The 22,035-nt window shown below is 43.2% G+C and overlaps 1 protein-coding gene across 3 annotated transcripts; it reads left to right on the top strand.

Annotated features, from left to right (window-relative positions):
• Positions 1-3,970: 3,970 nt before the first annotated feature.
• On the top strand, positions 3,971-22,012 carry RASSF6 (Ras association domain family member 6). Of its 3 annotated transcripts, XM_061345859.1 has the most exons (12): positions 3,971-4,167; positions 7,809-7,932; positions 8,650-8,739; positions 14,901-14,979; positions 15,420-15,571; positions 16,792-16,883; positions 17,196-17,380; positions 18,106-18,207; positions 18,889-18,940; positions 19,775-19,893; positions 19,979-20,076; positions 20,819-22,012. In XM_061345859.1, the coding sequence occupies exons 3-12, from the start codon at positions 8,669-8,671 to the stop codon at positions 20,892-20,894; spliced, it is 1,026 nt and encodes a 341-aa protein (XP_061201843.1). In that variant the 5' UTR covers positions 3,971-4,167; positions 7,809-7,932; positions 8,650-8,668; the 3' UTR covers positions 20,895-22,012. The 3 variants fall into 3 exon arrangements, with proteins under 3 accessions (XP_061201843.1, XP_061201841.1, XP_061201842.1); XM_061345857.1 differs by lacking the exon at positions 7,809-7,932; XM_061345858.1 differs by lacking the exon at positions 7,809-7,932 and having other exon boundaries at positions 3,981-4,122.
• The last annotated feature ends 23 nt before the right edge of the window (positions 22,013-22,035 follow it).

Below are 22,035 nucleotides of genomic sequence, written 5' to 3'. Positions count from 1 at the left end.
CAACTAATCATACAATGCTTTGCAGCTTGAATCTTCCCATTTATACACAACCTAAAGACAAGTGCAGAAGTAGCAGAGAAATTAACTGGTTGTTTTGCCAGGGTAGCTCCAAATGTACCTTCACAGAATTATGACAATAGCTTCAAGTCAGGATCAAGACCTGAAGCTTCTCTGAAACTGTAGGTTAGAACTTGTATGACCATTTGGTTGTGGAGAGGACTGGAGGGAAGTTTTTAAGAGAAACAGAATATAGGAGACAGTCCATGTGATGACTCAGCTGCCTTAACAAAGAAGTAATTAAAGAAAAATTGTTAGCATGTTGGAAATGGGGCTCAGGTGCCACAGTCACATGAGCCTCAACTGACCACTACCGAGCAGTGACCTGAGCATAAAAGGAGCCCATAGTACAAGAAAGAAAAAGAATGGAGGTTTGGGGGGGTGGAAGAGCCATAGCCGTCTTTTTTTTTTTTGTGGTGTTATAGAAGCAAGGTGGACAAGGGTTTTTGACTCCTGAAGGCAGAAGTGTACAGATGTAGCATCGTACATAGAAAGGAATCTGTGAAAGTGGTGTTTTGTAGAATACCTTGGGGTTTGAGTGAAAGCTGGGCCTGAAAATCTTAACTGTGGAAGACTTACAGCTGGTAAGTGCTGTGTAAATTGGCTGGGTGTGGTGAGATGGTGATTTTATGCTCTAAAGGGAGTGAGGAGCTGCATGACTCTTTTGGACAGGGCAGTTCCATTCGGTTCTGCACTGTAAAATATTCTCTAGCTCCAGGTAATGAAAATTCTTGCATGGCTTTGTCATTTTCTGTAGTATCAAATGAATGACTAAATGGGTGTGTATAATCAATGCAAAGCCACGGTGCATGACTAATGGTGCTACAGACCTGCTCCTCTAAAGGTGGTTCATGAGGGCAAAGAGAGTGAGATATGCAATCAAAGTGCAGGTGGAAATTATTAGCTGGGAAGTTCCAGCTCTTTAAGTGATGTTAAAACCCTATACCATTTAGCACATGTGCTGCTACAAGCATCAGCTCTGCTTCTTTACTGTACCTTAAAAAAATTGTGGTCCTCAAAATTCAGAAGATGGTATGTGAGGGATTGTGGCACATAATAAATTGTAAGGCATAACAGTGGCTGTGTGCGTTGTATATCTACTAATCTGAGATAATCTTCTGCTTTCTACTTTGTTTTCTATCCTTATCAGGTGTGTCTCCAAACCATGTCCTGGCACACAAGTTGGCATCACACCTGTTGGCACTTCGGTGTGATGACAGAAAATCATCTTGCTAAGGAATGGGAATTCCTTTGTACTTAGAATTGCAGTTCTAAATTCCTTGATTTGTGGCTATTATTAATGCAATCCCTTGGTAATGTTTGTAATACAAATGAAAGAATTGATCACTTGGTTAAGTTAGTTTCAGATCTTGCCTGATGGGGCTCTAACTTTGTATTACAGTAGCTGGCTCAAAGTCCATGAAGGATTTTTTCTGTTAGGGGTTAATGAAGTTGGCCAGAAACAGCTGTTTGCAAGCAATGTTATGGATTTTCCTTCTCACCATAAAGCACAGCAATCTGTTGTGAGCTCGTGTATCCTGTTGTGTTTATCAGAACACTTCCACTGGAGTCCAGCAAGCATGTAGGATCTCACAATGGCTAGACTGCTTCTTGTGACTGTGTACTACAAAAATAGAGCAGGAGTCTTAGTTTTATCCATTTGGGATTTTTTTTTTTTTTTTTTTTAGCTCCAGCAGTCTGTTTGTTAATGATTTGAGGCCAAGTTATTAAACAGCTGACCTCAAACTTCCAGTTCTTTGTTAACTTAAAATGATTTGAATGTTCAGCATGCAAGGAGCCAGAAATCTAATACAGCCTATAAAGACTCGAAGCAGCATGTTCCCTGCTCCTGCTGAAGGAATCATTGTTACCCTTGTGTTTGAAGGGTGAAACAGTATAGCCATGTTTTGGCTCGTTCTTAGATTTCCAGGAAATATAAACTGTGTTTATTATGCTGGATAAAAAACAAAAACCTCCACAAACCTCTGTGTGCATTGATTATTTCTTTCCTGTGAAAGGAATAGCAGCAGTCTCTTTCTTGGAGCTTACAGTGAACTAATTCCTCTATGTGTCCCTAAAGCTTTCCCCCCCCCCTCCATGTGATACCTGTTTCTAGTCTGCACTGACCACTCTTCACAAAGTAGTTAGTGAGTAATTTTGTAAGACTCAAATGAGATCACAGCTAGGCTGTTGGTGGGATTAGTTAAGTGGGAGAGAAACAAACCTGAGCCGTTTTCACTAAGCCTGGTTTAACTGGAAGTGTGAACTCTAGTCCTTTATTCAAATTAGGTTTTTCATTGTTTTATTGTATCAATTTCTTACAGAGAGATCTTTGCATGTGTCAAAGTAATTTAAGTATTGGGTTTCCAAAACTTGCTTCTAAACTTGAAAATTTATTCAGAAAAACTTAAATGTATCTTAAAAAAAAACACCCCAACAAAACAAAAAAAAACCCCAAACCCAAATAAAACCTTGCAAGCTGGGAGTCAGGATGAAGCCTGAGTTACACTGAAGCATTAAGTGTCATTGCCCTGTTGTAAGCTAATATTATTGTCTTCAGATCTAGAAATACTTGGATACCTCCTTGTACCCAACAGTGGAAGTGTCTAGTGGTGTGGCTTATGTCTATCAGAGATCCAGTGGTATCTTGCTTTGGAGACTTGCAGGTGCCAGGCTGTGCTTGCTCCCTGATCCCAAGAGGATCAGGCAGAGTCTGAAGCTGTGCCAGAAGAAAATCAAACCTCTGGTTTTAAGCAAGTTGGGGTGTTGTATGGATTTGTGTTAAACAACTGCACAAGAGATGGGGCAGCTCCAGGGGTTGAGCTTGGTGTGAAGTTCCAAGTCTACCACAACATGGAGCTTCTCTGGTGTTGTGAATTGAGCAAAAATCTGGTGTGCTGGCTCCTTCCGGTGGTGTGAGAGACTTTTCAATGTTATATATATACCGGTGAAACCCTTGTTTGACTATTTTTCAGGTGCTGAGCTAGAAAATGCAGCATAAACTATAACCTCAAATACCAAGGATGTTGTGTTGTGTGCACAGGCTCTGGAAAGGAGTGCCCCAGAGGGTACAGATGTGAGCAGGAATCAAACTTTCATGAGTCTGTTCTGCCTCTCTAACATACAATCATTGAATCAACTGGGTTGGAAAAGACCTCTAAGATCATCAAATCCAACCATTCCCCCAGGACTGCCAAGTCCACCACTATATAAAGGCAGAAGTAACTTGATCTAAATCCCAGAGCTGTAGGATGAGTATGAAGGCTATTCAGGACTCAGGATTTTTTGTGTTCTTCTCTCTGTGGCCCAGTGACTTCCAGTTTTAGGCTTGATCTTGTGAGTAAATCTCTTGCAATAAATGAATGGGCAAACAGAATTTGCTCAGAAGGTGTGTGTTGGTTCAGATATTTTTTACAGCTTAAACATCTGCTTATGCAATTAGCTGCTGAGCATCAATGTGTTCTCTTACAGACACAACTCTTGCCCACAGAGTAATATCCGTAATGCTATTTTACAGTTAAGCGAATATTTGATTATGCAGCTGGATGTGATTAAATGATGAAGCTGTGTTGTCACCATTTCTGTTACGTTATAAATCCATAGATGCCTACTTGAGCATGATGTGATTGTATGGCTTGGTTATACCACCAAAGATTAGCATTTATCTGGAGAAGGAAATTGACTTTATCTTAAGGATTGCTAAACAGAGAAGAGGTTAAAGCCTAACAGTGCTTGTTCCAGCACAGGATGTTTCAGGGTACGCCCTGTTGGCAAATAACTACCAGGAGTCAGCAGGTTGCCTCTTACTATGAAGTTAGAGATTAAAGTGTTAACCAGAGCCTCCCCATAGGTGTAACCATGACTAAGAGAGCGTGGAGGGAGAGGGAGGCAGGTGGGTAGCTAAATATTCCCGACATGCTCTGAGGTGTGGGGAGTGTCCTGGGTTCCCAGCACTCCCAGTTTGTGAAGCAAAACAGTAATTAAGGGCTCTGTGGGTTCCCTGAAGTGGCAGAGGTAGCTGTCAGCAGTGCGCTGCTGTCATGCCTCTCCAGAGCTCAGTGCAAGGTACGTGAAACTCCTCCTCTGCTTCTGCTCTGACCCTCTGTGCAGGTAAGCGCTGTGTAACGCTGGAGCTGTTCTGCTTGCCGTGCAAAGTGCGGTGTCAGTGGGAAGTAAGGTCCTTTGCAGTCATCCAGAACTCCAGCTGAATTCATTCTGGGTGGTTGGGGTGCTGGAGGGAGGGAGAAATATTTGGTGAGAAGCTGTTGAAGTTGAGGTGGGTTGTGTGAATTAGTTGTGATTGAAACAGGAAGTGCTGCTGCTGTTAATCAGCGTGTTCGTGGGCACAAGCCTCTGCTGCTCTTCATTCAGTGTGATTGTGAAGGTTACATCAGTGACCTTGTCTGCCCTTTTTGGCAAGTAAAAGCCATTGTTCCCGAGGGACATGGAAAAAATAAAAGTAACTTCTCTTCATAAGACTGGATTACTCAGTGTTGGGAATAGATTTGGTACAATCCCTGCTTTCTTGTTGTGTGAAGGGAGGGAGCTCGTGTGTCTTGTCTCTCCACTCAGTTAGGGGGCCATGTTCACTGGTTAATGCTGACTTCTGGTTTCAGCCACCAAAGCCTGTTCTGAACCTGCCCGAGCAGGGGGGCTGAGCTGTGTTTTGTACTCAAGCCAGGCTGTTACTCCTCTGTACTGCAGCAATTAGTTTTTAAAGTAAACAGTAAAGGAGTCTGCAAGACAAAAAAACCAAAGAAACCCCTGTTTTCAGTAAGGAAAAATGCCAGTGTTCGGACTAAGTGCTTTCTTTCGTTTAGACCTTTGCATTTACTGGTGTAGACATGGAACTTAAAAAAGAAACAGCATGAAGGCTAATATAACGTATGACTAAGTAAAGATGAGGAAGAATATTCTGCTGATGCTTCATTTCTCATGTACGTGAATAAATCCTTAACTTGGTTTTATCTGGCCCAAAATTTGGCTGAATACCAGACGCTTCTGAGTCCGGAACGTGACTTGGGTATAGGTGCTATTGTGACTACAGTGCCAAGCTCATCATGCTGTACATGTGTATGTATGAGTAAAGAAAACTGAGCCTTGGGGTTTCTACACACAAAAGGGAGAAGGTTCACCCCATTCTGACTTCCTGTGGTTTTATGACAGCTTGGGAATGCACTGGGTCAATATGCCTAGGAATCTTCGGCAAGATTTGTGCATTTAGTTGTTGTTAAGACTGGTGCGAGCTGTGTGTAGTTCACTGCTTGCTTGGCAATAATATAGTATAGAAATGTGCCAAAAAGCACATCCAAGCTGTTATGTACAAATTAAAATGTTGCTTTCCAGCTCCTGCTGGGCTCAGCTCTGGATGTGGGGTGTCCCTCTCGTTCCAGCCCTCCTCTACAGATGCTTCCTTCTGTCATTGTGTAAAAATCAGTGTGGCAGTTTGCTGTTACCTTTACTTTGTCATTCCTTGGTTGTTCTGTCCCTCTGCTGTCCCCTTAAGCAAATAACTTCAAGATCACTGTACTTATTGAAATGAAACAAGTCCTCTCATCTGCCTCTCCACTAACAGCCTTCCTCTGAAATTGCTCATTTTCTGCCTGCCCACTTTTCATTTACTCCTGTCTTTCCCTTCTGCTTCTTTCTCTCCTTTCAAAAGTATTTTAGCCTTCACTCCTCCCTGGAGCTTTAAGTTTCTTAGTGAAGTCTCGGGCCAGGAGGTTAGTCTTAGCTTCTTTAAGTTCTTGCCTATCTGAGGTGGGATTGTGTGGGTCTAGTCCAGTTTAATATAATGATGAAGACATTTCTCTAACACTAAGCAAGGTAGGAGACTGCTTTGAATAGATGAATAGGTGGCCTGAACCATGTACCATTGGAAGAACTGGAAAATCAGCCTATTTTTGTTAGTTTAAATCATAGAGAACGATGGAAAAAAACCCATTTCACTTCTGTTTGCTTCATCAGAAGAACTGCAGGAGAGTAACATGGAAAACAAGAAAATGCCAGGAGGTTACAGAATATGTGACAGGAATTTATGGAGCACTAATGTAAATATACTATCATTTGTGGTGTCCGGTAGTTGTGCTGGGGAAGTCGCTGCATGTTTCCAACCTGCAGGTTTCTGGGTTAACCAAAAATGAAGGCTGTGAGATGTGTGAGCTTCTAGGAAGGGTACAGGGAGTATTTTATCTCTAGGGTGAGCTGGTGGTGTGGAAACGTGTTGTACAACTCTGATAAACAGAACTGGTCACATCACTGTAACGAGCTTTTTGTGCTTTGCCCTAGCTATAGAAGAGGCCAGTCTTTGTCCGGGCACTGAGGGAAGGAAAAGGGGGAGGCATGGTGGGGAATTGTTCCCATCACCAGCTACTGTTCCAGTTTGTTTCAGTGCCAGCATTTTAGTGGCTGTTTTTAAGGCATTTTTAAGCTGATTTAAGATATGCCCAAGTTTAAGGTAAATAAATTAGCAAAAGTTATTCCCTGTAATAAAACAGGTCAGTGATTATCATCTTTTGTGTAAAGGTCACTTCTCAGTCTGAGCTTTTCTTTCATATGAATCTGTTGAAGGTCAGATTCTATTGAAAACAATGCCACTACCAGCAATGAAGTAGCGCAGGAGCTTGCTGGGGTTGCTGCTCTACCAGTGGTACCTGGTAACTTGGTTATTGGTGTTCTTAACATGTTGATTCCTGGTGGATGGGAGGAAGCCAAAGTGTACATCCAGTTGTCCAGGTGCCAATGTACATTAGTTCCTCTGCATCATTTAAAATTGGTCTGAAATACTGTGTCATAGGCAGTTGATTCAGATGGAGGTGTTTGTAAATTGCCTAAAAACAGATTTCAAGAGGTGTCCAGTGGTTTCTGAACTCAACTTATTTCAGAGGCAAAGAAAGAGCAAGATTATATTGATTATATACAGTGATCTCTTCTTTCTATACAAACTCATGGCTATACAGAAGTCCCTGGGGTTATCTGGCCTCTAGGTGTGTTTTTGCTGTAATGGATGTCACCCAAAGGACAATGAGATGAGGGATCCCTCCTGCTTCTGTTGGTGAGCTACTGATACAGTGCTGCTAGAAACCCCAGCTGCTCGCATAAAGCTCATTTTGCTACGGCACTTTGGGTTTAGAGGTTGTGAAAAGATGTCCTAGATGTTGTGTAGGGTGAAGGTACTGTATTTTTACACAATTTCTTGTTTGTCCACATTTGTTTTAGAAGTTATTCTTGTATGACTATGAAAACTTCAGGTAACTTCTAAACCAGGAGCTCAGTAATGTAGGATCACTTGGATAGAAGCTAGGCACTTACTCTAGCTAGCAATGAGATTTCCAAGCTTGGATTTCTTTTTTAAATTGATTTCCTGAAGGCTACTTGATGTTAGTACTGTAGACAATAAACTACTTTTCAGAGATGTTACATCAGGCTCTGTCCACACGGTCTGAAATCAGTCTCAAGTCCAGAGCATGAGGGAGAAAGGACACCAACTGCTGTTAAGTGAATTTTGAATGCAAGTATTTCTTGCATTAAGAAATACGATTAATATTTAGAAATGAATGTTCTACTTCCAGCACAGCCTTTGGAGATGTTACTGTTTTCCATGGGGTCCATTTCCTTCCCCTCCCCAGCCTCCAGCCTTTCTGTGTGATGCCATGTCTTGGGCTGAGACTAAGTTTTTTAGTGCAGTATCTGTTGTCAGTCTTAAGTCTGAGTCTCTTCAGTTACTTTCTTCAGTCTGCCTTTTCTTCTAGTACCTGAGGGGGAATAAAGGCAGCCAAGACTCCATAATTAAGCTTATTGAAGAATGCATTGTTGGAGTCTCAAGGGGCTGGCTTGCTGCCTACGCAATGTGCTGGAATTGCAACATGGAGATCTGTAAATTACATTGCTACATCACTTTAATTATAGCCTTGTGCTCTTTTTAATCTCTCAGCTACTTTCTTTTTGTGCTGCTGGACACTGCTGATGATCAGCACTTCTTCTCTTGTCTAGCTCTACAGCCCTGGTTAAGGGTGGTTTGTTGACTCACTTAGGGGTTTTTGGTGACCCTGGGCAATGTTTTACCTGTAACTAACCACTGAATTCTGACCAGTAGTTGGAGCCTGTCTGCTACCGAGTAGAGTGTAATCCTGGAGTTGTGGAGTGGTCCTAAAACTACTTGAGAAAGTCCTGGCATATGTAGTACTTAGATAAAGTCCTTCCCTGTGAGGCCCTGGCACAGGTTGCCCAGAGAAGCTGTGGCTGCCCAGTCCCTGGCAGTGTTCAAGGCTGGTATAGTGGAAGGTGTCCCTGCCTGTGGCAGGGAGTTGGAACTGTTATGAGTTTTAAGGTCCCTTCCAACCCAAGCCAGCCTGGGATTACATGATTCGAGGTACTGTAATGTACTTGGTGGGAATGGCCTATGGCTTTTTTACTAGGAGTAGGAAATATGTGTACTAGGGCTGAGCACAAAGAGGTCAAAATACGGTGTAGTCAACCCGTAGCTTGAGTGTCTGTTTCGCTTGGCAAACTAAGGCTTTGTGGTTATGTTTACCACTTGGTCTTTCTTAGTGGCATTAGTGGCTATAATTATTATTTTAACCTTTTATTTAGATTCATCTCCTTGAAATAAATGAAGAAAGTGACTATGAAAGCACAGCATCTGCCTTCTGTTTCCATCAGTGAGGAGAAGTTCATAACCAGGTAAACTATTAAAAGAACTCCAAAACCATGTAATGATTTGGCTGCTTTCTTTCAAATCACTCTGTATTTCTTCATTAACAGGGAATCCTGTAGAGAGCTGGGCCTGTAGCAGTAGCAGTCCTAGAACTTGCATTCTGTCAAGTGTCTCCAGAACAAAGTTGCCCTATATAAGAATTTTCAAGAATTGAGCATTAAACCTCTTGGTCTGTAGATTTTGTTTATGTAGAACAGCATGTTTAGAGGATATTGAAGTAAAATTCCAAATTAATGAGGATGACCTTCCTATCTTTGGAATATGTTGGTACTGAACATGAGTTCCAGAGTTTCACTTGAGCTCTGCTTGTTTGAGGCAATGGTTTAGTCTGCGGCTACAGATGGGGGATTTCTTGCAAAAGATTTGCCAGGTTCCCAGCTCTGTTCTGCGTATAAAGCTTGGAACTGCATTCGAACAGTTTTTCATGGGATGCTTTCCCTTGGTTAAATCCGGCTGGCAGGAATTTTTCCTAATGCTGCCATGAGCCTAGAGCTGTCTGCCCTGTAGCTCCATCCCCCTTTGTAGGGAAATAGCTTTTCTGCTGTTGACCAGAGCATAGGAGCTGAAAGAGGGGGCTCTTCTCTTACTTCATTTCCACCTCTCCTAATATTCCTGTGCAAAGAAGCCAAGTACACACGCATCCAGGGATGGGGCCTGTAATAGACATTCTCACAGTGCAGTAGGTGTTTGCATCTGAATCCTGACACTTCTATATGTGGCATGAGTAGTGCTGTGGATTTCTCCCTTTCTAAGGGTATCAGAGCTTTGCTGAAAGCACGCAGACAGTAAGTGCATCCTCCTCCTCCTCTTAAAGCGTTGTTGGGACATAGTGACTTTGTGTTAAAGGTAATTAATCTGTGTGAAGTTTTATATACTCGGCATATAAAATCATTCGAAAATGTACCAAATGAACCAATGTGTTTGAGTTGTTATTGCCTGTTCCAGTAATGATATGTGAATCATGGTTGAGACCCTTGTGTTAGTCATGGTTTAAAGTATGGCTGAAGCTGCTTTGCCTTGGAAAAAAAACCAAACAAACCAAAACCACCAAATAACAAGTATTTCAAGGGTCATTGACATATTCTGTATGCACTTGAGCATACAGTTCCAATGCTGTTTCCAAACTACCATCCATCATCTATACCTTCGGTTGGCTGTTAGATCAAGCCTCTTCCAGTTGAATTGAGTGAATCTTGCTGATGTAGCAAGCTTGCTGTTTGGGAATTGCACAAGGGCTTGATCAAAAGGCTGGCCAGGGCATTTGGCTGGCTAAACTATTGTCTTTGTGAATAACTGTCATAAATATCCATGGATAAGTGTCTAGGAATTGAGGGAGAAGGCACAGGTGAACTGTCCTGTGTTGGCATTTCAAGCGAAAACAGTCTGGGCTGTATTGTGGTTTTACCACCAGGGCTCTTCACTTTATAGCTTTGTATCCTGCGTTCATTACTGAACTAAGTGATGATTCGGTAGTAAATGTTACCTTTTGCGGTTTGTCTCTAGGTAGTTCTACCAGTTACTTAGCTCAGGCTTCCAGAAATGGCTGCATTTGGCTGCTGTCCCAGAGCTGTGCTATGAGGAACAGTCTTGCAACACAGAGCCCCTGCTTTTCTGGCAAGCTTAACTCTTCAGAGATGACCACATGCCCCCTGGTTAGGGCAGTCTCTGGGCCTTTGTAATTAAAGATGCGTTCCAGAAAGGCTTCTGGAACTAATAGGGTGGTGCATGTGTTACTCATTTCTGGGGTTAAAAGAAGGAAAAACCTTTTCTTTCCTCCTGTCCCCACTACACAAGGTCAAACAAGTCAGTGAATGGCTGTTAAATCTCTCCCTCAGGGCTTTTGTAATGGCTCATGTGGTTTGTCACTGTTGGCTGCACTAATGCAGGACTGAAACCTGAAAAATTTATCTGACCAAAATCCTGTGGCATTTAATGGGAAGTTATTCTAGACAAGACAAGAAACCAAGGGAAAATCTTGAGAGAAACAGAAATCTGCTTCAGAGATAACTCTTACCACATCATTAAGTGCTTTTAGCCTGTGGTTTTTATTTGCTTAGGAGCCAGCATGGCTTACAAATAATAAATGGGCCTCAGAGTATGATCTGGGTCTCCAGGAAATTGATCACCCCAGTGTTCTACTTGGAAAAATCTTGCAAAATGATGACTCGGTAATCAATAAAATGATTCCCAAGCGTACTAGGCTGCAAAGTATAAGATGACCTATGTTTCAAGCACTGTGCAAGCAGGATCAGCAGGTCTGTCACAACATCTGTCAAACAAAACTCCCTATCTCCTACTTGCATGTTAATCTCGCATAGCATCTGGATTTTGCCTGTGTATGAGGCAGAGACATCCTTAATCTTGTTTACTTTTAGCCAGTATGATCCCAATTTTGCTTCTATCTGATTCATAGCTATGGCTACTAGAACTTTCCCTTTTGGTGGGATGATCTGAATACAGTCCTCATAGTTTGTGAGACAACCTATAATGAGCTATTCCAGCTCAAAGGAAAAAGGGCTTTCACCAGCTATATTACTAGGGTTTAAGAGTTGAAGTAATTGTTGAAAATGCTGTTTTGGTGCCCCATGCCTGGTTGATAAAGCCACTGGAAAACATCTTTTGAGAGTTGCAGTGAGTTCCTGTAAATAATTTATATCAAATGTGTTAGAAGGAAATGCAGTTAACCTTGTTGAGTTTCAAGGTGAAGCCTTTGTTCTAATGTTACCTGCTAAGTAAAAGTCCTGAGTATCTTTTCCCTTCTCACCATGGAAAAAGGCTCATCAAGCAGGAAGACGCTGCCAAGTTCAGTTTAAGTGGAACAAAGGTAGGGAATGCAAGAGGAAACTTTAGACTGGCACATTCTGCCTGCCCCTCTACCACAAACATAGCCATGTCCACCTTGGCACTCTGCTTGACTTAGGGTCATATGTCCTGAAGGAGGAAGCAGGTGCTGCAGGTCTGTATCCTATGTAAAGACATACAGTGGTGAAGTTCTGCTCAGCATTATGCAGAGGTACTGCATTGTCCAGGTGCTGTGGGTATGCATTGATGGTAAGAGGTGACTGAGAAACAGTCATAAGACACAGAAGAGGGTGTACACTGCTGGAGTAAGACAGTGATAGTCCTGGGAGAACATACTTTCACTGGAACAGTTAAAATCATACATAGCAGCTTCCAACCAAAATTACTTGTGTTTCTCTGTGTAATCCATCCTTCTATGCTCTTGCACTGGTTTCATAGAATCCCAGGCTGGTTTGGGATAGGAGGGTCCTTAAAGCTCATCCAGTTCCACCCCCCTGCCATGGGCAGGGACACCTTCCACTAGATCAGGTTGTTCCAAGCCCTGTCCAACCTGGCCTTGAACACTGCCAGGGATGGGGCAGCCACAGCTTCTCTGGGCAACCTGTGCCAGGGCCTCACCACCCTCACAGGGAAGAACTCCTTCCTAAGTTCTCATCTCAATCTCCCCTCTGTCAGTTTAAAGCCGTTTCTTGGTATCATAGTTGAGATCCCCTGACTCACTGACTTTGTTTGCTTAGTTGTTTTTTATTTGTTTGTTTTTAAGTTTGCAGAGTCAACTGAGGAGCCATTTAAGCAGTTTGACTAAATTGAGTCACCAAGGGAGATGTGCTGGGCATTCATTCTTGAAGTTATCTTTCTGAACTGCTTGCTGTGGTGGACAAACTGATTCCGTTTCTAGGGGAGGGATCACTCTTAGCTTTGTCATCTCTAATAAGGGTGCTGTTGTCACCATGGATCACTTCCTCATGTTCTGGGTGTGTTACGGCTGTTATAGGGAAAGAACTGTGAAAATTCCTACACATCCCACATTATTCCTTTGTTTGTGGTGATATCTGACTGTTGAAATAGTAAAATGCTTTTTCTACTGAGCATCATTCTTGGGTGTGATTTGATTTTCAGTAATGGTGCTAGAAGTCAATTCTTGGGGTTGGTTTTGAGTGGCTTGGGGTTTTTTTTGTTTGTTCTTTTTCTTTTTTTTTTTTTTTTTTTTTTACTGAAAGTTGGTGTAGGAGCAGTAGCAGTGCTTTTGATAATACACGGATCTTGACCAGTTTCAGTAGATCTCAGTGCAACTTGCCATAAGAAGAGCTTGCAAGTGCTGTCTGTTCTGCCTATGATTCAGCCCTTGTATCTCATGCTAGACAAAAGCATGGAAACACACTCTGTGTTTTCACTCCCCACTGCAAGGCAGTATGTTAAACTGCTTTGTTGTTAGTTGTATCAGTTGGTGCTTGAAGATTGTCCATGAGGAAGAATTTGGATGCTTCCATGCAATTGTTTCCCAAGCTTACTTACCTCTGCTGGTGGAAGCTGCTTTCTTGAATAACAATCTAAATCATCTTTGCTGTTTAATTGGTGTAACAGTGTTTTATTCTTGATGGTTCTGAAATATGTATCCTGGGCTGCACCAAAAGGAGCTTGACCAGCAGGTCGAAGGAGGTGATTCTGCCCCTCTACTCTGCTCTTGTGTGACCTCACCTGGAGTATTGTGTGCAGTTCTGGTGTCCTCAACATAAAAATGACATGGAACTGTTGGAACAAGTCCAGAGGAGGGCCACGAGGATGATCAGGGGACTGGAGCACCTCCCCTATGAAGACAGGCTGAGGAAGTTGGGGCTGTTCAGCCTGGAGAAGAGAAGGCTGAGTGGAGACCTCATAGCAGCCTTCCAGTATCTGAAGGGGGCCTATAGGGATGCTGGGGATGAACTCTTCATTAGGGACTGTAGTGACACAGGACAAGGGGTAACGGGTTAAAACTTAAACAGGGGAAGTTTAGATTGAGTATAAGGAAGAAGTTATTTAGTGTAAGGGTGGTGAGGCACTGGAATGGGTTGCCCAAAGAAGTTGTGAATGCTCCATCCCTGGCAGTGTTCAAGGCCAGGTTGGACAGAGCCTTGGGTAATATGGTTTAGAGCGAGGTGTCCCTGCCCATGGCAGGGGGGTTGGAACTGAATGATCTTACAGTCCTTTCCAACCCAAACTATTCCATGTTTCTATATATCACTTAATTCTGCCTTGTTCCTCCCTAGCCAAAGTCGCAACTTGCTTTTTGCCTTTGTGGTTGATGCTTCTTATCACTTCCACACTCTTTGGATGCTGTCAACTTGGTGTTTATCCTTCGCCAATAGTAGTATGAAGAAGGCAGAGTACTTTGACCAAAGCGGGCCTTGAGCTGTAATTCAAGCAGTCTTGCCCTGAGGAGATATTCTCCTTGTGTATTCCATCTCAGCATGGCACAGCTGACTTGGGACCAGCAGCTGCTTAGTGGTAGAAAGAAGGTGCTTTTCCCCAGTGTCAGTGCCAAAGCAATTGCTTCAAGCCTGTATCTGTGCAACATGGCATTTATTGCCCCTTGCCTTGTTCACAAGGGCTATATGTGAGTTTGTCAGTGGTGGAGACAGCTATAATTATCTCTGGTGGTTCTTAAATACTGAATTTTAAACATTGTTAGCACCAGTGTGTCTCATGTTGCCTTTCTGACTCAATGCAGCACTTTCAAAGCAGGATGTTACTCTGCTTTTTGTAATTGCATCCTCAATCTCTGTTTGAAATAAAAGATGAAGGGCAGGATTATAACTCTTGCTTGTTGTCAGAAGTTCTCTTCAACTAACTCCGTCCCTTCTCCTCTGAGCAAAGACTTAGTGCCAAGCTGTTATGTCTCAAGCAGAAGAAAACTGAAATGCTTTCTCTAGGCATACCAGAGGTATTCTGAAATAAGAAATGCATCTGAAAAAGACACAAAAACCTACTGAGAGCCCTCATACAGGGAAAACAACTGGTAACCTGACTGCAGTCATCTGCAATGCTGGTGCATGGGAGTGTTGTTCCTGTTTTCTTCCCCCCATGACTGCAGCAGAAGTCCAAAGTACAAGTTATTCTGGGGCAGGGTTATTAACATCACAGCAGTCCACAAGTGATCTATTTCCTCTGTGTATCAGGCCTGTAAAGAGGCAGCTTGAAAGTAACCCAGTCTCCTGACACAAATTTACTTCTGGAAAATGAAGTATTAATCATTAACAAAGAGGCAGTGGGTAAGAGATACAGGGGTTTACAGTGATATGGATGTTAAAAGCATGATTCTTTTCATTGTGATGTTTTATTTTAGAGAGCAACTCAGTTCACTTCTGAAGACTTATAACTCTTACTATTCTGACCAAGAAAACCTGCAACTGTCGCGTACTCAGGTAAGTGTGAAAGTAATACAGAAAGCACAATGTAATGGCAGGAAAAACTCTAATGGGCATTGATATTGTAGGGAGTTGTACTGCAGATGTGGGGTGCACTTCCCCCACTCTTCTGCTTTAACCCCTGGTGCGTAGTGGTAGGATGACTGTCACCCCATCAAGAACAGACTAATGTTCTCTCCTGGAGTGTGAACCTTTAGTGCAGGGAAATGCTGGGAAGCTGAGCCCCAGAAATGCATCCTCTATGGAGCTGAAGGAGGGCTTGAAGCATGAATCATTTCTCATACCACAAATCCTCTGCTTTCGGGGTCTGGACTTAACTTCTTCACAAGCCTTGTTCCTGTTGTTTTAATGATTTCACTATTTTTCTGTTAAGTTTGAGGGGAAATCATTGATTGTCACATTATTATTACTCTTCTTCCCTTTTTTCTTTTCCCCAGCGAGAAGGAAGCAAACCATTTATTGAAGGAATCTTGTCAATATTTTGGGGCATCCGACATCCCATCCGATTAAAAATTCAGGATGAGAAGCAGATACCCTCATTTGTAACCCTGAAGTCTTTGGAGAATGTGGGTTTGTTCCCTAGTAAAAGGTAATTAACCTCCATCAGAAAGAGGCACAGTAGTATTTAAAGATAGCTCATGTTCAATGGATGTGTCTGGCTGCATATCCCAGGTTCCCCAAAGGTTGTGGTGGTCCTTCAGCAACTTCTGCTGGGCAGAAAGGTGCATCTTTTTTGCATTTTTGCCTGGCTTTCAGCTGAAGAGCAGTTGAGAAGGTGGAGGAGGTTACCTTTCCAGGTACCTCAGGTGAGAAAGAGTTGCCTCTTAGGGCAATACTCTAGCCAGGGAATGAATACTGGCTTTGTCTGTGTGAAATCTGATGTTAAACATCCTCAGAAACACACCACCAGCTACTCCTTCAGGCTGCTGCTACCTCTGGCATTGCCCATCAAATCCATTGTGCTGATGGGACTACTGCTACATTTGCTGTAACTTTAAAAACTAATGTAGGTTCTCAGAGTATTTCTTCTTTCTGTTTTGAACAGTATTTCCCAAGTGTTGGTTGGTGGACTTTGAATTGTTTGATGAGCTGAAGCTGAGTAATGTGTAATATGGGGGCTGGGCCAATATTTACACTGAGTAACTCCCTGATAAATTCTGTATTTCAGAGCTTATTTTCTTAATTATTCATTGGTTTGGGCTCCATGTGGTACATGTTAGAACTGTGGATTTAATTCTGCCGCCTTTGCAGCTGTGCAGTTCCAGTAAAGTCAGGGACAGTCTTGTTGCCTGTCTCTTGCTCTGGAAGTTGAGGGATGTAACCTGGCAGAAGTAAGCATTGGGGAACTCGAATCTGAGGCAGTTCTGGTTCTCTTGGTTCCCCTTTACTAGGCCTACTGGGGCAGGGTGGATCTGGCCTGTAGGATGGGGTCAGTCTGGTAGTCAGAGTTATGCTTTGCCTTTTATTTCTTAAAAATACTTCTGACTGGTGAAGATCTGAATCTTAAAGCAAATATTAATTCATGATCAGAACAACATGAAGCTGCCCTGACATGCTTCAAGGTATGCAGAGCAGCTTCGCTGTTTGATCTTAAATGGGCTCTTTAAATGCGGGGAACACAACTCACATTGTTTCTTGGCATGTTCATTGGAGTTAGTTGAGTGTGTTTTGAATATATATATATATATGAAATGATTTTTTATTATTTTCCTACAAATTGGTTAATGAATTTAGTTAATGAATAGTAATCTGTACTGCATAGATTACTACATAGTAAAACATACTATAAATGTATGTTTTGTATTTCAGAGGAATGACACGCTGGGGAGAATTTGATGACCTCCATCGCATTAGTGGGGAGATGCTGAAATCTGCTGAAGAAAAGGCCAACCTTGAGGAAAGTTAGTGTTGCTGCTCTCATGTTCACTAAAAACTCTTTGTTCTGTTGCTCAAATATAATCTGACACACTAGGCCTTCCCTGCCAGCAAAGGGTTATCTCGGAACATCTATTCCATGCTAGTGAAACACTGATGTGTGGCTGGTTAGTGAAAAGGTTGCTGTGTGAGTATTTTTTCAAATAGCCACTTCTAGTGGGCTGTGCTAATAATAATAAAGATGATGGTGATGATAGCAAAAACCTTCCATCCAGAGGCTCCTTGCTGTGGGGTTCTGGCAGTGAGGATAAAGCAGCTCATTGGGTTTTTCTGTCCAGGTCATTCCTGTTACGAAAGCCGCACACTGACACCCAGGAGCCAGCAGGACCAGGACTGTGCCACCCTGTCCCGGGCTGGCAGCACCGTGGTGGCTCTGCGGAGCAGGACCTGGCTCCCTGAGACTGCCAGGGCAGAAGCAGAAACTCACAGGTTTTCAATTAATGGCCACTTCTATAATCATGAGGTACAAATGCTTGCTGCCATCCCCTGAGGTTGGGTACTGGGACAGCTCAGAATTCCCAGCAAGTGGCTGGAGGCCCCTGAGCTGATGGGCACCCCTCCAATGGCCCCATGTATGGCCAGGCTGGTGTTGGTGGGCCCTGAACTCAACCCTGCGTGATGGGGTCCACAGTAGTCCTGGTACCAAGGGTGCTCTCCTGAGGACACTGCATGACCTGTGCTTTGTCATAGGATCACAGAGTGACTGGAAGGGACCTTTAAACTCACACAGTTCCAACTCCCTGCCATGGGAGTTCCACTAGACCTTCCACTAGACCAGGTTGCTCCAAGTGCTGTCCAACCTGGCCTTGAACACTGCCAAGGATGGGGCTGCCACAGCTTCTCTGGGCAACCTGTGCCAGGGCCTCACCACCCTCACAGGGAAGAGCTTCTAACATCTCATCTCAATCTCCCCTCTGTCTGGTTAAAGCCATTCCCCCTTCTCCTGTCCCTGCAGGCCCTTGTCCAAAGCCCCTCTCCAGGTTTCTTGTAGCCCCTTTAGGCACTGGGAGCTGCTATGAGTCTCCCCAGAGCCTTCTCTTCTCCAGGCTGAACAAGCCTGGCTCACTCAGCCACACCTGACAGCCTGCTTTGTCCCAGAGCTGTGCTGGTTCACATCCTTTGTGGTCGTTGCTGCTGTGTTGAGTGGCCCTCATGCTCATGCCCTTTTGCTGCTGGTTTTGTTCCTAGACATCGGTTTTTACTCCAGCTTTTGGATCAGAAACCAAAATAAGAATCAACAGCCAGATGAAAACAAGACAAGTAATAGAACAACTGCTTCAGAAGTTTAAGGTAAGAGGTGCTTCTCTCTGAACTGAGGCCCAGGAGAGAAAAACCCAGCTGCACTTGGAGCCTTTCCTAGCACAGATGGGTTGATGCAATGCCTATGGCCACGCTTTCCTCTAGTGACAGGCCCTGCCCATAGTGTTGTGCTCAGGACAGCTGGGAATTCTGTTCTAACCCAAGGGTCTGAGAGATGGGCCATGTTAGATCCGGGCACATGGAAAGCTCCAGACAGTCAGAGTTAAAAGTAGTGCTCAAGATTAGTGCCAGGCTGTCTGAAGCTACCTTGTTTTATTATAACTTGCCTGAACACTTTGCTGTGACAGAATGGCTTCATACCTTTAATAAGACTTTGTGGTGTGATACTAAAAGGAGAAGTTGACTTCTCTGAATAATAACACAAGGAATGGAATTACAGAGCAGGTTGTGAGGTTGAAGAGAGTAAGTTGAAAAGTAATTGTTCAAAAGGGCTGCCTTTTGCTGAATGTGGTTGTACGGGCAAGTGGATCCCAGGGTTTTGCTTTAAATACCTGAGCTGAGAAGCACAGAGTGTCTGCTGACAGTGAAATAGGTCAGTCTGAACACTGCCAGGGATGGGGCAGCCACAGCTTCTCTGGACAACCAGTGCCAGTGCCTCACCACCCTCACAAGGAAGAACCTCCTAAGATCTTGCCTCTTTCTGTTTAACAGATAGAAAACAGCCCCCATGAATTTGCACTTTATATTATCCACGCGTCCGGAGGTAAGATGGGCACTGCTGTGTGATCCCTTCATCTCTAGTGACCCTTCCTCTGTGTGTGTGTGTGTGTGTGTGTGCGGATGGCTGGACTTGGAGCAACAGGGTTCATCCCGGGCATCTGTCATTGTTCGGACAGTGTGGAAGCTGTGTGGCATCACAGCTCTTCTGGAGACCCTTAGGGATGTGTGGCCTTCTGGTGGAGGGGAGAACCTGAGTAACTGTGGGCTGGTGTAGTTGGTTATGGAAGGCTAAACAGGCCTTTGGTATTCCCATATTCCAAGGCCGTGTTAAAAAGCTTTGCTGCCCTAACCATTGTTCTGCACAGTGACCACCATGGCATGTGGGATACTTTAGTGGATAGTTTTGGATGCCTAGTTAAAACAACCTTTTTGGGGGGGAAAATGTTTACTTCTGCAACGTACTCTTGCTTTAGGAAATCTGATCCTTGTTAAAAGGAATACCTGAAAGAATGGGAGAGAGAACTGATGGGTATGTATCTTAAATGTCAGAATATGAAGCTGAAGTTATGTTTGAAATCTATGAAGTAAGTTTTGTTTTAGGGAGTCGGGGTCAAGCTGATGGGCCTGGATCATGCTTATGTGGCTACCTAAATCACAGGTCCTTTCTATTGTATCTACCTATTTCTTTGATCATGCATAGCATAAGTGAGGTGCCACATCCTCCTGCTAACATGTGTTGGAGCCTTGTTTGTTATCTAATAATTGCACATCAGTTGAATTCAGGGCCTTTGTCAAGAAAAAAGGCTACTGGTTGTGTGAGGTACCCCGAGGCACTGTTGTGTGTTCTGTGCATCACCATGTTTCTCTTGAATCCCAGAGAAGAAGCAACTGAGGAGTGGGGATGTCCCCTTACTGCACAGGCTGCTGCACGGTCCCTCTGAGAAGATTGCCAAGTTCTTCCTCATGGACAGAGATGTAGAAGAGATCAGCAGTGATGTACGTATCCCACCACTTCTAGTAGCTCCCAGCATTTTTCCCAGTTAGTGTAGTTGCTAACGTGCATTTCTTGCCTTCTTGCTAGGTTGCTCAATATATTCAGTTTCATCTTCCCTTTTTGGAATCGATTCTACATAGAATAAATGAAGAAGAACAACAGGAGATTCAACAGACAATTTCAAGGCAAATAGAAGGAAAAGGAGTGGGGTCGCTTTGAAGCTGGGAGAATATTCACAATTAGGGGTTGGCTCGAAAAGGGAATGGGTTTCCGTAGCAGAGTCACAGTGCTGCAATTACTTAAGTGAGGCTTGATGGGATTTATCCTCTTTTACGTATTCTTCATAACCAGATGAGGTGCTGCTGTTAAAGACTGAAGAATACTGACCACAGATGTAAGGGGGGATTGTTCCAGGAGATTCTGACTTTCAGTGTCACTTTCATTTTTACTTGGTTTGTTTTCTGAGCCTCAAACTGGTTCCTCAGTTTCTACTTGCTGCTGTGTATTTCCTTGTACTTGGGTAGCACGGCATTTAAGGGAGCTTAGTGCTAATTTCTTAATGTCTCTTTAAAACCTGACTTGTGATAAATGTTGCAAGTTCTTGTGGTGGTAGCTCAAAATGCACAACCAGTACACATTAGAAACACAGTGGTGTTTCTGAACAGGTGTATGGGTCTTGAGCACAAAAGCAGTGGGAACCTGCATCAGATGTGGATCTGTTAGGAACTGACTGTGTGATAATCTCTTTGAATCAAAATGGCCAGGAAATAAATAGAAAAAAAATAGAGAATGGCAATTGCTATGGGAAAAGCTTTCGTGACAATGTTTTTCAGCCATTCAACTTGCCTTGTTAGAGTTTGGATTGAAGTTTTGCAAGGTTCTGTGTTGCTGAAATGCCTTTTCTCTCTCTTTCTCTCTCCATCTCAGGTACCTGAGAGAGAAGAGATTGATATGTCAGCACCTTCACAGTCGAACTGCTCAAAGAACAGAGACCACAGTTTGAGTTGAAGGGCCTGTTGTGAACGCCCCACACTCCTCTGCCTAAGGGAGATCAGCACACTGAAGTGAGCAGGATGGGACCTCAGAGCCCTGACAGCACAGGGGGGTTCTGTGTGCTGAAGCTTCTCTTCATAATTATGCACCTGAAACTGAACCTGTTCCCCTACAACTCTGGTTATGAGTTGGGAGCCACCCCAGAAGATGCAGTAGATCCCCCAAAAGACTTAATATAGCTTAAGATAGGGGGTAAATTGCTATGAAAGGCACAAGGCTTTAAAACCTACTAATTTATAGACCATTATGAGAAATCTGGCATGTGAGAAAAATACTGCAATAGCCAGTGTGATAATTGTACAGAAAATATGAGAATTATATATATGGGTTTCCTTCTATTAGAGAAATGTTGAATTACATTAGAAGAAAGCCTTTCAGTAGAGGTAAGTGGCAAATGATATTTATGTATCTAAGGCTGCAGTTAAGATTTTCACTTAAATTAAAAAAAACAACAAAATACCTGTGCAAGAGACTGAAATCCCCCTGGCTTCAGAACAGCAGATGTTCAACTTGGTTAAGCTTTGAGCTGTGGTTAGAAGAATACAAATGGGAACCTTCCCACCTAATAGCTTCTCAGTTCCTCAATAAAAGGATGAACTTATGTCTGCAATATCCCTTGAACTGCCAAGTAAGAGCTCAAACTAAACACTTGAATTTGCTTATGGGGTTCTGGGAGGCACCTCAGATTTTTTTGTTGCTGAAACAAAAGATTCCAAGTTAATGCCTTAGATTTTTTTTTAATCTAAAGATGTAAATAAGTGTTCTGTGAGGGGTAGACTTCACAGCCTCAGTGCAGTGTCTGTGCAGCCTACCCTTGTGCAGAGTGCTGGGTCTTCTCCAAATGGGTCCTGCTTAATACTAAACCTTAAACTGTAGCAATGTAAATAAAATCTGACTTGTGCCCGAGGAATTGCCCTGCCGTGTTAGTTTGTCTCTTTTACATGGTATCTGTGCTTTGCATTAGCTACCTCATGCAGGTAGTGAGATAAAAACACTGTTAGAAGAAAAGAATCACCATGTGGGAAATGGTGCCTCTAAATCTTACAGAATAAATGAAATATGGAAAACGACATTGTCTGAGATGATGGTGA

The sequence above is a fragment of the Neopsephotus bourkii genome, unplaced genomic scaffold (genome assembly GCF_033783945.1).
Source record: "Neopsephotus bourkii isolate Nb327-2 ecotype Australia unplaced genomic scaffold, CSIRO-AGI_Nbou_v1 NB_244, whole genome shotgun sequence".
NCBI classification, from domain to species: Eukaryota; Metazoa; Chordata; class Aves; order Psittaciformes; family Psittacidae; genus Neopsephotus; species Neopsephotus bourkii.
This window is presented reverse-complemented; position numbering and strand designations above follow the sequence as displayed.

Excerpts from the sequence above, each read along its gene's own strand:
- RASSF6 (XM_061345857.1), top strand. The coding sequence starts at position 8,669 with ATGAAGAAAGTGACTATGAAAGCACAGCATCTGCCTTCTGTTTCCATC. Across the intron at positions 8,740-14,900 it reads GAGGAGAAGTTCATAACCAG|AGAGCAACTCAGTTCACTTC; the intron begins GTAAACTATTAA and ends GTTTTATTTTAG. Across the intron at positions 15,572-16,791 it reads GGTTTGTTCCCTAGTAAAAG|AGGAATGACACGCTGGGGAG; the intron begins GTAATTAACCTC and ends TTTGTATTTCAG.